Source organism: Glycine max, chromosome 5, assembly GCF_000004515.6.
Source record: "Glycine max cultivar Williams 82 chromosome 5, Glycine_max_v4.0, whole genome shotgun sequence".
In the NCBI taxonomy this organism is placed as follows: Eukaryota; Viridiplantae; Streptophyta; class Magnoliopsida; order Fabales; family Fabaceae; genus Glycine; species Glycine max.
In genome coordinates, this window is record NC_038241.2 from 11,071,664 (window position 1) to 11,091,803 (window position 20,140).

The following is a 20,140-nucleotide window of genomic DNA, read 5'->3' on the forward strand; positions in this document are numbered from 1 at the left end:
ATCTTTATGGGCTTTGGACTGTAGACCTTCGTGCTTGGATTATCATCTAGGTAATTCTTCTTTAATTGAGGTTTAAGTGGCCTAAACTTCCCATTTTCCCTTAATCAATCTGCTTTGTTTTATCTTGGATTAATCACCTGTTCGTAGGAACTGATTGGGTGTAACCTGATGGTGATACTTGTTTGGTGGGGATGGTTATGCGGTTCTCATCCTAACCGAATACTTATTTAGTATAATTTTAATTTGAATGTATTCTTTTATGATTGTCTCTTTTCTGATTTAAATAATTTATTAAATATTTTAATTTAGAAACATGAAAAGTATGGAAAAATATAACAAATAGGATGACTATTTATTATGAAAGTATGAAAAAATATAAAAATTTACATTATGCAGAATACAAAATTCTAATGATAATATAGTTACACTTTTTTACTTTTTAACTTTTTACTTTTTGGCGAATTGCATAACTTTTTTATTTTTTGATAGATTTTAGAGTTCATTAACTGACAAATGACAAAAGCTAAAATTTGTAAGTTTTTTTAAAAATTGAAGGTAAAATATACCAAATTAATTTTTAGGCTAAAATTTGTTAAACAAAAAAAAAAAATAGTTAGAAAATGCAATTAAGCCAGGTAAAGAAGTAAACCAATTTTGTTTGATTGGACCGGTAGCCCAAAATGGGCCCCGTATTGGATTTGGGCCATGATAGCACCGAAAGCTGTTATATATTACCCCTTCCGGCATACCTTCACCGGATTTTGAGCACCGTGTGCGTAGAGGACTGGTGAACACTCACTCGCCACTGCTCACGAACCGTATAAACCCTAAAACCTTGATTTTTCCCAATCCATTCCACGCACAATATGGCTTCAGGTACGCGCTTGTTGTTGTTGTTGATTAATGCATTTGGTGTTATGATGATGAAACTAATTGATTGATTGACTGTGTAGATGCTGACATGGAGGACTACGGTTTCGAGTACTCCGATGAGGAGGAAGTGGAGCAAGACGTTGATATCGAGAATCAATATTACAATTCAAAAGGTTCTGTTCTGCTTATTATTGTTTTTGTTGTTATTTGGCGTTGTGGAATTAGGAATTGGAGGCACAAGCCTGTTTTGTGGCTGATCAGTATCACTGTGTCATTGTGTCGTTAATTTTGCTTAAATGTAAATCGGTTTTATTGTTCTGATTGCACTTTTGTCACTGTTCAATTTTACAATTTGGAAGGTTCTTTTTGTTGTTGTTGTTGTTATTTATTATTATTTGAGTTAGGAACAAAATGCTTAGTTTGTTTTTGGAGTTGTGTAGCACTTCTTGTCTGTTTACAATGTCATTGATTAATTAAAGCTATTACAATTTTCGGCTTCATGTGTTGAAAACCTGAAATCAGTGTTCACTAGTACGTTTGCTGTGTGAATTTTCTTGCTTGGATTATATTCTCTGTAAGCAACTGTATAGTACGTTGTGTTTGTTTGTTCCTCGTGGAAACTGAGGAACCTGTGACTTGTGAGATTTTTTGTGGCCTGTTTCTGTTTCGTGGCAAGATTAATTTTTTATTTGGATTTCTTAGGATGATATTGTTGTGTTTGTGTGTAGGTATGGTAGAAAGTGATCCAGAAGGTGCGCTTGCTGGTTTTGCTCAGGTAGTGCAAATGGAACAAGAAAAAGCAGAATGGTAAGAACTTTATTCTCTCAGTGCTGCATTGTGGAGGTGAAGTCATAAAGACATTTCTTGTTATATCATAATTCGTTGCAAAATTTCGTATCTATCACTACTTGTCTTTTAGCTTTTCTTTTATTATTTTTTTCTAAAGAAAGTTTCTCTTTACTTTTGCTTGACATTCTAACATGGTTGCATTTAGTAAAGAACAATGCTGAATATTATGAATGAAATTTCCCAAATACATACACCAAATAGATTTGGTCTGATATATCTCAGCTTTTAAATTGTCAACACCTTCTTTATAATTGATTTACCCTACCCGTATGGTTTAAATAGTTATTTGTGAATTTGTAATACTGTTTGTATAAAATCTTTCATGGTAGATAGCAATGCTCTTTGATAAATGCAGCTACTTTTTAAGCACTACTTATTTTTTTATTTAATTTTTGTTTCCCACACTCCCTATACTGACTTACCAAATGTGTGTGTTTCTTGTACTCTTTCATGTACCACATAGTAATATTTGTCTGAGAATCTTTCTACTGTGATAAGAAACTACTGCATTTTGCACTTAATTTTCATTCTGTATTCTATCAGGGGATTTAAAGCTCTAAAACAGACTGTCAAGCTATATTATCGACTGGGAAGGTATAAAGAGATGATGGAAGCCTATAGGGAGATGTTGACATATATTAAGTCAGCAGTGACTCGTAACTATAGTGAAAAATGCATAAACAGCATTATGGACTATGTCTCAGGTTCAGCAAGCCAGAACTTTGGCCTTCTCCAGGAATTCTACCAGACTACTCTGAGGTCCCTTGAAGATGCAAAGAACGAGGTTAGTCCATTAGACATTTCTTTGGTGTATCTTATTTCATTTCTCTCATTTATATGATCTTTTTATTTTTTTTTTATTTTTTTTTTTTTTGTATTTCACTCACTATGCAGAGATTGTGGTTTAAGACAAATCTGAAGCTTTGCAAGATATATTTTGATATTGGTGAATATGGGCGTATGAATAAGGTTATCTGTCTTTTTGCATGTAACTTATTGTTCAACTTAATTCGGGTGCCTTCGTATGTTTTTATTAGCATATAGTAGTATTTACCATTTAATAATTTAAATATTTGTTGGGCCCTGCTAGATCTTGAAGGAACTTCACAAATCTTGTCAAAAAGAAGATGGCACAGATGACCACAAAAAAGGAACTCAACTTTTGGAGGTATATGCTGTAGAGATTCAAATGTACACAGAGACCAAGAACAACAAAAAACTTAAGGTCAGGATTTCTTTTACAGAAGAAACTCTTGTTCTTGCATGACTTAAGTAATTATGTCTTTTCAATTGCTTTTAGTGTGTTTGCCTGCAATTTATCATTGAACCCCCATGCAGACTTCACTTACTGCTTGAGTAATAAGCAGAATTTTTAAATAATATCTTTTTATTTTTAGTTTGTTGAGGACACTAACTGCATCTATCTGTTTGCTTCTAAAATAATTAAATTATTTGTTTCAATTGCATGACTTTATAGTATATTAAAAAAAAGTACATAACTTTTTTACAGAAAAAAAGTTTGAAGATTTAGATTTTTGATAAATGAAAATATTACTTTTTTCTCTGTTCTTATATTTGCTTTCAGAGGGCGAGCCCTGGTGCAGCGGTAAAGTTGTGCCTTGGTGACTTGTTGGTCATGGGTTCGAATCCGAACACAGCCTCTTTGCATATGCAAGGGTAAGGCTGCGTATAACATGCCTCCCCCATACCTTCGCATAGCGAAGAGCCTCTGGGCAATGGGGTACGAAGTTTTTTTATATTTGCTTTCAGTTCATTTTGTATAGAAGGGGTGGCAGATCATTTATATATTTTTATAACTTCAAAATACTGAATAGGCTGAGATTTACTGAAAAATAATCATTTTGGGAGGAGTTTACAATTTGTTATTTGTTGGAAAAACTGATACTTAAGCATACTACAAAACTCTTAAGTTAGTAATTGAGTTATCAGTCACGATTAAGAGACATCTCATCTCGACTAACAAAATTCATTATTCAATAAAATATGCTTTTCTTGAGGGGGAGTGCTAGAATAGCCTTTTTATTATCTGTTATACAGCTTTAATAAAGCTGACTTCTGTTGTATCTATATCCGTGTTAGGTGTCATAGGTGGTAGTCTCTTTCTCTTGACTTGTACTTATGGTTCAGACTTTATATATATATAAGATCAGCTGAGATAACAACTCACTCAAGCACTTCTGTAATGTAATGTGTAACTGTAACACAGATATTTTCAGCAATGTATAACTTTAACAGATATGAAGAGTGAATATTCTTAAACAAACTAAAAACATTATGCATGCAGAGTCTGGTCCCAAAAATTCCAATAAAACAAAACCCTAGATTCCATTTTAATTATTGTTAAATAAATGAAGAATAATTAAATCATGTCAATACGATATCTTTCAAGTTTTGGTGAAATACATTACACTGACTGCTCCTCTAGCTTTGGCTATTCACCAGGCTAATGGCCCCTTTTAAGTTTTTTCCTGTACATATACACCCCCATGTAGAGTCTTATGTAAAAGTTTGTTTACTGGTATTTATCAGTCTTCATTATATTAAATACAGCAACTTTACCAGAAAGCACTCACTATTAAGTCAGCAATTCCCCATCCAAGGATAATGGGAATAATCCATGAATGTGGCGGGAAAATGCATATGGCAGAGCGCCAGTGGGCAGAAGCAGCTACTGATTTCTTTGAAGCTTTCAAGAATTATGATGAAGCTGGGAGTCAGAGACGTATCCAATGCTTGAAGTAGGTGAAGTAGCATTCTTTTACTATCAGTTTCAAACAATGTATATAGAAATAACTTTATATTTCACTTCAGCATATAAAACAATTTAATTAACCACAGAATAACTAATTTGAGCTGTTTTACATATAAACTTTATAATATACTTGTCATTATAACCCATCTTATTTTCAAGTTCAACATTTTTGCTTGACTGCTCATGTATTAGATAATATGTGCTCAGCTATTATCAATGGATATTAAAATCCAAATCCCTTACATATCATGACTTCAAAATAAACCATTGAATACATCATTCTTTGCTTTTGACATCTTGTACAATAATTGTTATTTATGAGTCAGGTACCTTGTTCTTGCCAACATGTTGATGGAGTCTGAAGTAAATCCATTTGATGGGCAGGAAGCTAAGCCGTAAGTCCTCTGTATTTTGTTTTAATATATTTTACTCAATTTTTCATTTCTCCGATTCTGTTCTTTATCCACTGAGGTGAGGATCACTTCTTTCTGTTCTCACCTTGCATATATTCTATACTGCAGATACAAGAATGACCCTGAAATTTTGGTGATGACTAACTTAATAGCGGCTTATCAACGTAATGAAATATTGGAATTTGAGAAAATTCTGAAGGTACTTTTATTGAATCTGCCATGAGATTATGCTATACTAGTTTGACTTTAAAGTATTTATCCTCGTTTTGTATCTAATACTTTATTTAAATGGATATTGCATAATGTACTTTCCAGAGTAACAGAAGAACTATCATGGATGATCCATTTATCAGAAATTACATTGAGGATCTGCTAAAGAATATTAGAACACAAGTCTTGCTGAAGCTCATCAAACCATATACAAGGATCAGGATCCCTTTTATATCTAAGGTAATTATGTTCCCACTGCTATCAAACAAATTAAAGGAATGCGAAGAGAAAATGGTAGAGCTAAAGTTGCTGTTACTTTTTCATTTGATAATAAGATATATTTGTTAATTTGAATAGACATTTACAGTTAATCTAATACTTTTTATATGTAATAAAATCCATCAATTTGCAGGAACTTAATGTTCCTGAGCATGATGTTGAGCAGCTATTGGTGTCGCTGATTTTGGATAATAGAATTCAAGGGCATATTGATCAAGTGAACCGGCTCTTAGAACGCGCTGATAGGTCTGCCTTTATATTTTTTTTGTTAAATTGGATTCATTATATTCACTTCTTTTTTATAAAACCTTCTATTTATTAACGTTACAATTCATGATTCAGGTCGAAAGGAATGAAAAAGTACACTGCAGTTGACAAATGGAACACACAGCTTAAATCTCTTTATCAAACTATTAACAACAGAGTTTGTTAAAACGTGTATCATGGAAGTGTTATATTTCTTGTTTTCCCCAACTTGCAGTTTTGCCATGTGAATTATTGTAAGCTACACTGAGGGGAGGAGGGAGATGGGAGTGTATTACCACTATAGCGGAATTCAGGTCAAACCAACTTGTGGTTCTTGTTTTATATTATAGAAAAATATAATTGTTTGAAACATTCATGATTCAATTTTTTTGGGGCCAATACATGTCTGTATATCTGCATATTACTTAAAGCACACTCCCCTCTTTAACCATTTCCATCCTTTTCATGACTCTGAAAACAACTTATGGATGATCAGTGGTACATAATTTGGAATTTGGGAACTTGCACAAAATATAAATTATGAAAAAACTCCTACCAACTTTTATTTTAGTAAATAAATATATTGTATTGATAAAAAGAGTATTAGATATACCCTATGAAACATACAAAATTTCTGTAAAAGCTTCCCAACCAGAGCCATAATCCCATCTTCCGGTTATAACAAATTTAGAAGCAATTATTCCAATTAATGAAGGATGACCGATACCTGAGAGTGAGCCCACATTACACGAGCCATAATAGCCCACCAACCCCAAATAGAATCTCAACAATATTTCAACATAGAGAAGAGTATATTTTAACTTCCCTCCACTCACAAAATAACCCGAGCCCTAAATGCATGAATATATATTCCACCAATCCCCTCTAACGAGGGAAGCATAAAACGAATCCCCGTCAAGAACGGTGTAGGCACAGCAATATTCATAGACCAATCCGAAAAGGAGGAAATGTTTGGGGACTTTGTTTAAGCCATGTCCAACTAGAAGACATAACGTTATCCGAGAGTTTCTCCAAATCAAATTGCTCCCCACGAAAATGTTTTCATTACGGAAATTCCAGATGTGGCACTTTACAAAACACCAAATAGAGTTCCACATGGATCCTGCAGTACATGGTTTCTGCCAAAAGTTTTCCCTAGGGAAGAAAGGTAACACAGTGGCTAAACTCCCCCTAGAATAGATCGTCTTCCACACTGATTCCGCTACTCTACATGAAAAGAAAACGTGGGTTGTAGTCTCCTCCACTTGATTGCATAAAGGACATAACCAACTATTTGATGAGACCCTCACATTCTTCTTTTTCAAGTTATCCAAGGTGGGCAACCTATTCAAGAACAATCTCCATAGAAAAAACCTCACTTTCAGAGGTATATTCTGTTTCCATAAAGTGGTGAAGATTCTATGAATTTGTTGATCCAAAGTATCCCCCAAAAGTTGTTGATAAGCTGAATCTACCGAATACACACCACTCGGATTACCTCTCCATCTCCAAGCATCCAAGCGGTCCCTTTGTAGGTCACAACTTGCCACAATTTGTTCAAGGTCTCTCAACATACCTTCCTCCCACACAAAGCAACTCCTCCTCCATTTCAAATCCCACCTCTAAACTCCCTCTTCCCATATTCCCACTTTGCTAACTTCCTCAGTTTTATTAATGAATTGAGAAAAAGCCTAGGATATAACGTGGCAAGACTTTGATCTCCCACCCACTCATCACACCAAAATCTGACTTGCTCCCCATTCCCCACCTTCCACTCCACACCTTTATCAAACCATCTCAAATTGTTCAATCCACCACATGAATTTTTAAGATCTCTCCACCACAAAGACTCCATATTATCACTTTGTTCACTTAAGAGCCCCCTTCACCCCCCATATTTTGAAATAAGACTTTATCCCTCCACCCTCCCCAAAAAAAGTTCCTTTGCAAGCAAATTAACTTATGAATCACCCACTGCCTTAGGAGCTTTAAAAAAACATAAAAAAGAACAAAGGCAAGGAAGTCAATACCGAACTCAAAAAACATAATCTCCAAGCAAAAGATAGAACTTTATGCTTCCAACTTGTCGGCTTCTTTTTTATTTTTTGATGACCTGCTTCCAAGTATCCGAGCTTCGAGGATTGGCTCCGATTGGGACACTTTGATATGTGAAAGGAAAGGGCGTTGCTAGGTGCACCCAGCAAAATTGCTGGTGCACCCAGCAATTCAGTGAACTTCCAAAAATATCCTTAATTTAAAAAATAAAAGTTAATATATTTTTTTAAAAAAACTTTTTCTTCTTCCGCGCTTTCGTTCTTCTCCCGTGCACCCAGCAAGCTTTCGTTCTTCTCCTTCCACTTTGTCTTCTTCCTTCGTTCTTCTCCTTCATTTGCTTCTCGATTTCAAATTTGGTTCCCATCTTCTCCTCCACAGCTATTGGCATCCTCCATTGGCTAGCTTTGTTCGTTTCTTCCGCCATCCAGGTTAGTGTTCTAACCTCGTGTCTGTTTGAATCGCGTAAATGGCCGTAGGATAGACGACATTAGTGCTGTGTGATGCCTGAGGTTGAAGACGAAGGTTCTTCCGCGAGAAGAACCTTCTTTCACCCGTGTGGAAGTGGAAGTTGGATGTTGTAGCGGAAGAAGGAGTTCTTCCATGGGCTCCTGCGGAAGAAAGGTGAAAAGGTTTATTCGCGGGTTCCGGCGGAAGAAGGTGAAGAAGGTTCTTTTGCTGGATCCAGCGAATCACACCTCAAACCGAGACACCTCAAACCGAATCACACCTCAAACCGAGACACCAAAAATAAAAAAACTTGGTTTTCGGCCTGTTAGAAACATATAACTAGCATTCAGTTGAACACAAATATAACAATTTGACACACTAACATAACATTTGTTCACGCAACAATTCATTAATTACATGAACATAAATCCAATGTAAATATAGATACATAAATATTACAAGTTCAGTGTCCGCTTAGGTCTACATGCGTCGTATTAGTTGTCATTAGGCTTAAGTAGTGTTGCATTCTACCTACATATGTAGTTGGCCATTGTTTTGCCTCCGGATACGAACTGCTTGACCACAACAATTCCATAGGCGGTAAGGGACAACGATCTTTCAGATAAACCTGTTGTAAGTGAAATTACAATAATAACTTAAACGAACAAACCAACTCATTCAATAATTGAAATTATTTGAGTAAACAAATTTTCAATGGACCTGAACAAAATGACTGCCAAACACATGACCGACACATATCATGTGGTGCGTAGAAGAATCGGCCGGTGGTCGACTTCTGAGAGAAAAAAATGTGAAGCTCTGTTGTCGTGACAACGATACAAGGATTACATTATATCTTGACGCAATTACATATCCCATATCCGTTATATCCATCCATTTGTCCATACTAACCTAAATCACAAAAAAAATACACGTGTCACTCATGTATGTTGGATCGAGTGGCCTCAGAATAATGAAGAAGGGGGGTTGAATTAATTATTTCTAAACCTTTACTAATTAAAAATTACTCTTCTAAGGCTTTTACTAAATTGTTAAGAGAATGAGGAGTAGAAGAGAAACTTAACAGAAAGTAAAAGCGGAAATTAAAATGCACAGCGGAAAGTAAAAGAGTAGGGAAGAAGCAAACAAACTCACAAGAGTTTTTATACTGGTTCGGCAACAACCCGTGCCTACATCCAGTCCCCAAGCGACCTGCGGTCCTTGAGATTTCTTTCAACCTTGTAAAAATCCTTTTACAAGCAAAGATCCACAAGGGATGTACCCTCCCTTGTTCTCTTTGAACCTAGTGGATGTACCCTCCACTAGAACTGATCCACAAGAGATGTACCATCTCTTGTTCTCAGTCAAACCCAAGTAGATGTACCCTCTACTTGTACCACAAAGGATGTATCCTCCAATGTGTTAAGACAAAGATCTCAGGCTGTTAAACCTTTGATACTTTGTGAATGGGGATACAAAAAAATTCCCAGGCGGTTAGTCCTTTGTTCTTTTGGAAAAGGGAGAAGAGAGACACAAAAAGAATTCAGGCGGTTAGTCCTTGGCGAATTCTTTTTGGCAAAGGGAGAAGAGAATGAAAAGATGAATAGCACAAGTTTTCAAGGTTTGGAAAACCAGAACACTTCAGAAAGCTTTTGGTACAAAGAAGAAGAAGAAGTTCAAAGAGATTCAAGGCTTATAAAGGATTGATTGAATGAATGTAAAAAAAGTGTATTGAAAAGCAAATCAAAGCCTTGCTTTTATAGACTCTTCATGTCTGGTCAAGAAGACCATTTAGAAGAGTTATATCTTTTAGAAAAACTTAAAACCAATTTGAAAAAGTCAAAACCTTTTTGAAGAGTTACATCTTTTGATTTATTCAGAAACAGTCACTGGTAATCGATTACCAAATAAGTGTAATCGATTACACAAAGCTTTTATGTGAAAGGATGTGACTCTTCACATTTGAATTAGAATTTCAACGTTCAAAGGCACTGGTAATCGATTACCAAAACATTGTAATCGATTACAACTTTTTGAAATTAATTGGAACGTTGTAAATTCAATTTGAAAACTTTTTCAAAACAATTTTGCTACTGGTAATCGATTACAGCAATCTGGTAATCGATTACCAGAGAGTAAAAACTCTTTGGTAAACATGTTTTGAGAAAAATCATGTGCTACTCAATTTTTGAGAAAAACTTTTCATACTTATCTTGATTAAGCCTTCTCTTGATTCTTGAATCTTGAGTCTTGAATCTTGATCTTGATTCTTGAGATCTTGAACCTTGAATCTTGATTCTTGACTCTAAACTTTCTTCTTGAGTCTTGAATTCTTCTTGATTCTTATCTTGAACTCTTGAATTGTTCTTGATTCACTTGAGTTGTTCTTTGATTGATCTTTGATTCACTTGAGTTGTTCTTTGATTGATCTTTGAGCTTTTTGTCATCACCTTTGTCATCATCTTTTGTTATCATCATTTGTTATCATCAAAACACCTTTGATTCATCATGAAGCTTTGCTTCTACAATGTAAACATTATTTATATAAATAAAAAGCATAAAACACATACCTTGGATAACCCATCCACGTGTAAGGACAACCCCAGCTGTTCATATCTCTCTGTGCCACCAAAGATCTTTATGTAGTCTTGCGACCATTTGCCAAGTTCTTTAATCAATTCGTTACGCATCACGACCCAACACTCTTCTCCCATACCTAACAAAGCGGAAACTGACCGATATCCACAATTACCATCCGCTTTCACATCAACAACATCCTCAATGAAACCATGCATAAATGGCGCAAATTGATCCAACATGGGGATCATCCTTGCTGCCTTTGGTGGTTCAAAAGATGATGCACTGGGTCTGACTGAGGTGTTGATGTTTTGAACCGAATGATAAGCATCAACATACTCCCAATAAGATGGATCATGCTTTGTCGATCTTTCGCTTCTTTTCATTACCTTTTTCGGGGCACCTTTCATCTTAACCTTTGTTGGAGGAGGACACATAGAGGTCTCATCGGGAAACGTAAATTCTCGGAGTTTACTCTTGAAAGTAACTTTCCCGCAAACATCAAGTTCCTCAAATCTTTTATATATTCTATCCATCTCTTCCTTGATGCTCACTTTGGCCTCACATAGCCCCTGGTCTGAAAAACTAAGTCTCCTCCAGTACATATGGACTGCATCCAGTGGGATGTTGCCACCATCATACCTTTGTAGCTCGCATGCACAAGGAAGACCTAGCGTGGTTCTCAAGACACAACCACAAGAAGACAGATAGTCTTTGAAATGACGTACGCGCTCAAAATCAACCGAAATTTCATTTAAAGCGTACCTTGACACCATTCCCAGAAACCTCTTGTATAAGGTTTTCTTAAAAACATGACCAACGACATGCGTACTTGTTTCGAATGATGCTCTAATTTCAGTGTGCTGCAGCATCATCATGGTGTTCATTGCATCCTAAACACTACAGAGGTCTCCAACGCTATTCTGTAATACCCTTTTCAGAGACCAATGAGCAAATTCAACCCTACATTTAAAGCACAAAACAAACAAGAAAAATTAATAACAATAATGTTCCTAACAATCATTAAAAGAAACTTGACTAAAATAATAAAACATTTAAATACCTATTTGTTGTTGTGTTGCCTAGGTGCATCACCTTATTCGTCTAGGCCGTGATAAATTTCTCCTTGTGTGGGACAATCCATGTCTCACATACGTAGTCAACGAACATTGGCCATGGGGAACACGCTACTTGAAACTTTTGAAGGTGCTCAGGGAACTCCTGTTCCGAAGGACAATCTACCAGGTTACCCCAGCTATCCATTATGTAGTCCTAGGCATTCTTCTGACCAATTAGCGATTTGCACTTTGCCTTCACATTTTTGTCTATGTGAAACCTGCACAACAAATTCATACACTCTGGAAACATAACTTTCACAACATTCATCAGGGCTAGGTCTCTGTCTGTGACAATAACAACAGGAAGGCGATCATTTCTTAAAAAAAGGCCTCGAAACCGTTCCAATGCCCATACAAGATTGTTCACGCGCTCACCCTCCAGATATGCAAACCCAGCAGAGAAAGTCATCCCGGTTGGTGTCACCTCCACAAAGTCAAGCAATGGGAGCCTGTACCTATTTGTTTTGTAGGTACTGTCTATCAAAAAAACAAGATAACATGCGTTACATAACTTAACTGCATCTGGGTGACACCAAAACAAATCACGCACCACATCTTTGATGGAAGCTTGCTTGTGGAGCTTCTATGGAGGCTGGATCTTTGAGCTTCAATGAGGTCCTTCAATGGTGATTTTATACCATGGAGATGCAGCGGAAGGCAAAGGAGAAGAGGAGAAGGGAGGCACCATCCACTAGGGAATAAGCCAAGGAAGAAGGAACTACACCACCAAGAATTGCCTTGGATAAGAAGCTTGAAGAGGATGCTTTAATGGAGGAAAGAAAGAGGGAGAGAAAGAGAGAGGGGGAAGCCCGAAATTTAAGGAAGAAAAAAGGGAGAGAAGTTGAACTTTGAGTTGTGTCTCACAAGACTCTCATTCATCAAAGTTACAACAAGTGTTACAAATGCTTCTATTTATAGACTAGGTAGCTTCCTTGAGAAGTTTTCTTGAGAAAACTTCCTTGAGAAGTTTTCTTGAGAAAACTTCCTTGAGAAGCTTCTTTGAGAAAACTTCCTTGAGAAGCTAGAGCTTAGCTACACACACCCCTCTAATAACTAAGCTCACCTCCTTGAGAAGCTTCCTTGAGAGGATTCCTAAAGAAGCTAGAGCTTAGCTACACACACCCCCTATAATAGCTAAGCTCACCTCCTTGAGATGAGAAGCTAGAACTTAGCTACACACCCCCTATAATAGCTAAGCTCACCCCCATGACAAAATACATGAAAATACAAAAAAAGTCCATACTACAAAGACTACTCAAAATGCCTCGAAATACAAGGCTAAAACCCTATACTACTAGAATGGCCAAAATACAAGGCCTAAACGAAGGAAAAAACCTATTCTAATATTTACAAAGATAAGTGGACTCATACTTAGCCCATGGGCTCAAAATCTACCTTAAGGCTCATGAGAACCCTAGGGCCTTCCCTTGGATCTCTGGCCCAATCTACTTGGAGTCTTCTATCCAATGCCCTTGCGGGGTAGGATTGCATCAAAACCTTTTGTAAAAGTTTGTTAAGTCATGGCAGCCCCAGATTTCCCTTATACTTGGTGGAGTAGGCCATTCAGAAATGACCTTTATTCTCTTAGGGTCCGTGGGAACCCCTTGATCACTATTTAAAAAATTAAGGAAAGTAATGCAATAAAGCGTACCTTTTTCTGTATTTTCATGTTGATTATTCTTACAAAAAAATACGACAAACCTAAGGTGTCCCATATGAGCACCTAAGTTTGTATGAAAACCAAAAATAAGAACAAACCTACCTAATGAGTCCCTATGTACATGACTCATGAAAAAGTTGGGTGCATGACTGATTTTACGAAAGAGGGTTGCAACACTCAACACATTCATCATATCACTTATTTTAGGGATTTGGTGCCTAATAATACCCATTTTGGGCACCAACAAAGCACAAGGATTTAAGCTCTTACGAACTAAACCATCATCCAACAACTTCTTTACTTGAGGAATAATCTCAAGCCCAAGAGGTGTGGAAATGCTAGCAAGTGTCTTTTTACAAAAGAGAAAATGTGGAGGTTGTCTAAGAGGGAAAGTTTCTTTAATGTTTGTCTTTATTGTAAAATGAGTTTCCTTCTTAGCTAACCTCTTGAAGGAGACACTTACCTTCTTACACTTCTCTTTAACCACTAATGGTTGTCCTTTTTCTTGGGGGTAGATTTCTTCACTAGATTCTTCCCCTTTTGCCTCTTCACTTTCACTATAGGAAGGTGAAGTAGTAGCCTCATCTTGACTACTATAAATGTCTTGGCCCCTCATAATCATGGGTTTTGTGGTGGGGCATTGAGAAGTAATGTGTCCTCTTCCAAGACATTTAAAGCACTTTATAGAGCTAGTCTTCTCTTGCATACTAGCCTTAAGGGCTTGCTTTTCTATTGTATTCCCCTTACCATCTTTGGGCTTAGAAGGTGTCACCCCTAAGATGCCTTGACCTTGGTATTTCTTTGGATAAGAGTGAGAGCCATAAGATTTTGACGTAGACTTCTTTTTAAGTTGTTGCTCTACTCTTATTTCCCAATCTAAGTTAGCATCTACATTGTCCTTCCCATGGAAGTATGGGAGGTTAATGTTAGCCTCTTGAGGCTTTCTTTCCTTTTCTCTTCTATGGGAGTGAGGTCTAAGATGTGACCTATGCATTCCTTCGTAATAGTCACGAAGTTCTTCACTTAGGCTCTTGCAAGAGTTATGATTACTATAAGAGGAATGTTTTTCTCTTCTTCTTTCTTCCTCTCTTATTTTCTTTCTTTCATCTTGACTTATTTCTTCCAGTATTTTTTTTCCTTTTTCTTTTCTCTCTTGTTTTTCTTTCCATAACTTGAGGGAACTCAACTCATCTAAGATTCTAGATAAAGGGTCTTTATGACTAGTAACATTGCCATTAACACTAGATGAATGATGACTCATGTTGGTTCCTAAGTTGGGGTTCTTTCTTGTTGGAGGTTTGAAAACAAAAGGTAAAAGAAACTATGATTGAAACTAGCCAAAATAAACACTTAAATAGGTGTGAAAGATAATGTAAAAAACTAATTGGTAAAAGGAAATCTATCTAAGCGGTTTGACAATGGAAGGTAAAGGAAATAAGCTATGAAAGTAAGCCAGAAATGTAAACTAGGCGAATCCTAAGAGTGTTTGGATGACCACATTCAAGGTTCCCAACAAAACACTCACTATCCTAAGGAAAAATTGCCTAAAATTATTACACACAAATGGAAGTTTGGTAACCTATTGGAGGCTCCCAACACACTTGCAATGAAAGGTTTTTTTGTTACAAAACTTGAAAGCAATGAAGGTAAGTAAATTGCAAATTACAAAATTACAAAATGGTCCTCAATTTTGATGGTTGTTATCTCTTTGGTGATTCACTCAATTTGGAGTGCTTCTTAGTCCAATAGCTCTTAAGGTGGTTGGCACCTTTCTTCTTGACTCAAATTCTTCAAGGATGGCACCAATCCTCCTTCCAATTCCATATATGGCAACCCACAAAGAAGGAAACAAAAAGACAAGCAATAACCAAAGACCAAAAAAAATGAAATGAAAGCTAAACCAATGGAGTTTTAACAAGACAATTTTTCAAGGATTACTCAGCAATTAAAGCAATGACAAGGACATAGAAGCATGCTAGGACTCAAAGAGAAACTTAGAATGGCTCTAGAGTAGAGTAAAAAAAACTATAAAAAAAGACTCAACAAACCTATAGCTTTGGCACTTGTTTTCACAGTAATTTTCAATTGAAATTTCGGAACTAAGATTGGTATAACATAGGCACCAATTATATAATAAATTTTGAGCCAAAACAACAATCACACTTCCCTTTCACTTTTTTTTTTCCTGGATACTGATTTTTCTGCCAACTTGTGTGATTTTTAGTATTTTTTTCCTTTTATCCAAATAACTTGGTTCTTTTTTTATAACTTTTTTCCAGATGTCTATCAAATTAAATAAAAATTTCAGCTCAAAATTTAAAACAACCAATTCTCAGTAATTTTTACAACTTTGTATGTCCAAGCTGCCAGCACCGGCGATTTTTTTTAAGCATGGTATATTGATTGCCTTGGGCTTACTTTCAACCTTCCTATGTATGTTGAACTCACTAGGACTGTTTACCACAGTTTTAGGAGTTCAATATTCACTTAGGATCAACATTTCAGCCAGCAATTCAATCACCAAAACTCAAATTCACAATAGACACAATCATAAGGAAACCTAAAAGTTCAAGAAAAGGTTCACAATCAAAGACTCTCTAAGAATTTTGCATGAACATGTTAAGGACTAATTAACATGAAAGATTTGATTCAAATCAAATAATAGGCCAAAAGACTTTCATACACTCATGAACAAATGAGTTAGACAAAGAAACAAGAAAATAAAATTCAGCACAACATAAGAAATCTTATGTGACAAGTTTCATGACTAGACATGACTTTTATGACAAAACTACAATAGGTGAACAAGTCCCTCTAGATTTTTGAGGTTTTCTTCTAATTTAATATTTTTGTAAGAATTTTATGGTTTAGGTTTCAGCCACAAAAAATAACAAGACAAATCTCAAAGGAACCTAAACTCAACACAATTCATGGTTCAAGAACAAGAACAAGAAATTTGAACCATAGAAAATCAAATCTAGCTTCTATAGCAAGTTTAATCGGTGGAAACTCCAAAGAATCATGTTAACAACATTTAGCACAAGACATGTGAGGAGATACATGGAGAAAAAAATGAAGAAACAACAATGGAAGAGAAGGTAAAGCAAAAAATTAATGGAGGTTTAAGGAGCACCTACTTGAAGCTCTTGTGCTCTGATTACCACTTGATGGAAGCTTGCTTGTGGAGCTTCTATGGAGGCTGGATCTTTGAGCTTCAATGAGGTCCTTCAATGGTGATTTTACACCATGGAGATGCAGCGAAAGGCAAAGGAGAAGAGGAGAAGGGAGGCACCATCCACTAGGGAATAAGCCAAGGAAGAAGGAACTTCACCACCAAGAATTGCCTTGGATAAGAAGCATGAAGAGGATGCTTTAATGGAGGAAAGAAAGAGGGAGAGAAAGAGAGAGGGGGAAGCACGAAATTTAAGGAAGAAAAAAGGGAGAGAAGTTGAACTTTGAGTTGTGTCTCACAAGACTCTCATTCATCAAAGTTACAACAAGTGTTACACATGCTTCTTTTTATAGACTAGGTAGCTTCCTTGAGAAGCTTTCTTGAGAAAACTTCCTTGAAAAGCTTCTTTGAGAAAACTTCCTTGAGAAGCTAGAGCTTAGCTACACACACCCCTCTAATAACTAGGCTCACCTCCTTGAGAAGCTTCCTTGAGAAGATTCCTAAAGAAGGTAGAGCTTAGCTACACACTCCCCTATAATAGCTAAGCTCACCCCCATGCCAAAATACATGAAAATATAAAAGAAAGTCCCTATTACAAAGACTACTCAAAATACCCTGAAATACAAGGCTAAAACCCTATACTACTAGAATGGCAAAAATACAAGGCCTAAAAGAAGGAAAAACCAATTCTAACATTTACAATCCTCTTGGAGTGTTCTATCTAATGGGCTAAAAAATATACCCTAAGGTTCATGAGAACCCTAGGGCCTTCTATAGTAGCTCTAGCCCAATCCTCTTGGAGTGTTCTATCTAATACCCTTGGGGGGTAGGATTGCATCAATCTTGATCCTTCAATCTATGCCAATGAATGTATTGGTCACGTTCAAGGAGCCTCATTAGGTGTTGCATTTCAGTGTCATCTCCTCTGATTGAGGAACGATATGCACTTCTTGCATTGTAGATTTGTTTGATTGTGGTGCAACTGTTGGCGTTGTGCTTCTTCAACGTTAGCAAGATGTTTCTTGGTTTCACATTTGACTTTGTCATATCAGCAATGATATTCTTCTCATCATCTGTCAATCTCCCAGCATATGGATGTCCAACTAAGGTCTTCGCCAATTCATGGTTGTGAATCCCACATATCAGCTTCACCGTCCAACCTTCACCCATGCACTAGTTTTCCACGAATCTTAAAAGGGACAACCACATTTTCTAGTGCCTGTGTCTCTTCTAACAAATTCTTTCTTCCTACACTTGTACTTACCGCTCCTTTCGCACCCAATTAACACAAATGAAGTTCTTCTTTTGCTACCAGTATATGTATCAGACCTCATAATTACTGCAACAAAACCGTTTTCATGGGCAACCGTTCGAGCCCAATTCAAAACATCTTCTCGCGTTGCAAAGACCTAGGACACAACCATGACATATTAATTTTTACACAAATCATTCATTAGACCAAACAACTAAAACTGATCAACATGATTACCTGAGAAGTATTAAAAGCATCTGAACAATCAACATGTCCGTCATTCACACCACAATCTTGTTCATCTTGAAAATCCATATCAACTTCTTCGGACATCGTACTGTAATATGCCCATTGATATTTGTCCATCTTAATTCAAACTATAACTATCACCTGATTCAACATTGAACTAAATAATTTGAACAATACAGCAACTCAAAAAAATTTACAAACTATGAATATCGAACTAATTCAACATTTGACAACCTCACACAAATATTTAATCTATATATACATCAATATTTTAACAACAACCAAATTCAACTTTTAATTACATAATTTCAAAATTATAACCTACAAAGTTCATTTAACCAAAAAATACTTCAACCTAGGCAAAAAAATCAACACTTCAACCAAGAAATATATATTTTTATGTTTCACATAAATTACAAATAGAATTAACCAAAATAACATTCAAAATAATCTTAAAACTAAAAATTATAAAACAAATTACTCCACGGAAGAAGCTGTCTTCTGCTGTTGACATTACAACAGCGGAAGACAGCTTCTTCCATGGAGTCTCGCGGAAGATGTCTTCCACGAGACTCCACAGAAGAAGCAGTCTTCCGCAATTGTAATGTCCACAGCGGAAGACAGCTTCTTCCGTGGAATCTCGTGGAAGACGTCTTTCGTGAGCACTCACGGAAGAAGCTGTCTTCCGATGTGCAGCGGAAAAAAGCTTCTTCCGTGGAATTTCGCGGAAGATGTCTTCCGCGAGATCCCACGGAAGAAGATTTCATCCGCTGTTGACATTACAACTGCGGAAGACTGCTTCTTCCGTGGAATCTCGCGGAAGATGTCTTCCGCGAGACTCCACGGAAGAAGTTTTTTTCTTCCGCAGTAGTAATGTCACCGGCGGAAGAAAATTTCTTGCATCGAATCTGAAACACTTACACCATTCCACTACCCAAAATAAACAATCATACACAGAAAAGCTATGTACCTTAGTTGAAAAATATCACACCAAAGCAGAGCACAAGCACAACCAGCACGAAGAAATATCGCACAACACATGCACCACCATGGAGAAACAAAGAAAGCAACCATGAAAAAAAACAGCTTTTTATAAAAGAAAAACGTTTAGGGGTATTTTCGGGTTTTTGAAAAATTGTTGGGTGCACCAGCAATGTTGCTGGGTGCCCCTAGCAATTCCCGAAAGGAAATAATAGAAGCTTACAATTCAAGATTTGAGCAAATCTTAGGCCCACACTTTCCTCCACGCCAATAACTCCAAAATTACTCTTTTGGAAATTAACTTTAAGGCCCACAACCATCTCAAAACATCTCAATACTTTAATGATCAAGACATTTTTTAAAGAAGTTTCACACCAAAAAATAGTGTCATCCGCATATTGTAAGAGATTAATTTCAACATCTTCTCTCTCCACCCTGTAGCTAGAGTATAACTTTTTTGTAACCGCCTCTCTCATTTGTCCACTAAGGGCTTCTGCAGCAATAGTAAAAAGAAAAGGTGCTCAAGGACCATCTTGTCTCAAGCCCCTTTGCATTCCAAGTTCTCTTAACAGACCACCATTCACCAAAACCGATATCATAGAGGACTCCAAACAACTTTTTATCCATCTAACCATCTTTCATTAAAACCCAACCTCTGGAGCATGTAGAGCGAAAAATTCCAATTAATTGAGTCATAAGCCTTCTCATAGTCAACTTTAAAGACTAGACATCATTTTTTAAAACTATATTTTTTTTACAAAAATAGTTGGTAATTTAAAAATAAACGTAAATCTGTTTCAAAATTGAGTGAAAAATTATTTCAACTCTATTTTTATCAAAAATATTTTGTTTTGAAAGTTATATTTGAAATCCAAAAATCAAAAACTCACAACCATCCTAAATGAGACCTTAGGCCCTATTTGGGGTGGTTTCTCGTTTTTAGTTTTGAAATTTTTTAAAATCAAAATCAATATTAGTTTTAAGTT

General features: G+C 36.3%; 1 protein-coding gene across 2 annotated transcripts; it reads left to right on the top strand.

The window, feature by feature from the left end:
• Positions 1 to 725: 725 nt before the first annotated feature.
• LOC100818784 (COP9 signalosome complex subunit 2) lies at positions 726 to 6,015 on the top strand. Of its 2 annotated transcripts, none has more exons than XM_003524561.5 (12): positions 726 to 876; positions 954 to 1,046; positions 1,602 to 1,680; positions 2,266 to 2,506; positions 2,617 to 2,691; positions 2,813 to 2,947; positions 4,294 to 4,481; positions 4,822 to 4,890; positions 5,017 to 5,107; positions 5,224 to 5,358; positions 5,531 to 5,643; positions 5,740 to 6,015. In XM_003524561.5, exons 1-12 carry the CDS (start codon positions 867 to 869, stop codon positions 5,828 to 5,830), a joined length of 1,320 nt encoding a protein of 439 aa, XP_003524609.1. In that variant the 5' UTR covers positions 726 to 866; the 3' UTR covers positions 5,831 to 6,015. The 2 variants fall into 2 exon arrangements, with proteins under 2 accessions (XP_003524609.1, XP_040871267.1); XM_041015333.1 differs by having other exon boundaries at positions 4,306 to 4,481.
• The last annotated feature ends 14,125 nt before the right edge of the window (positions 6,016 to 20,140 follow it).

What these genes read in the sequence shown, in the direction of transcription:
- LOC100818784 (XM_003524561.5), top strand. An exon ending in AGACGTATCCAATGCTTGAA is followed by an intron (nt 4,482 to 4,821) that starts GTAGGTGAAGTA and finishes TTTATGAGTCAG; the next exon opens with GTACCTTGTTCTTGCCAACA. An exon ending in GATGGGCAGGAAGCTAAGCC is followed by an intron (nt 4,891 to 5,016) that starts GTAAGTCCTCTG and finishes TCTATACTGCAG; the next exon opens with ATACAAGAATGACCCTGAAA.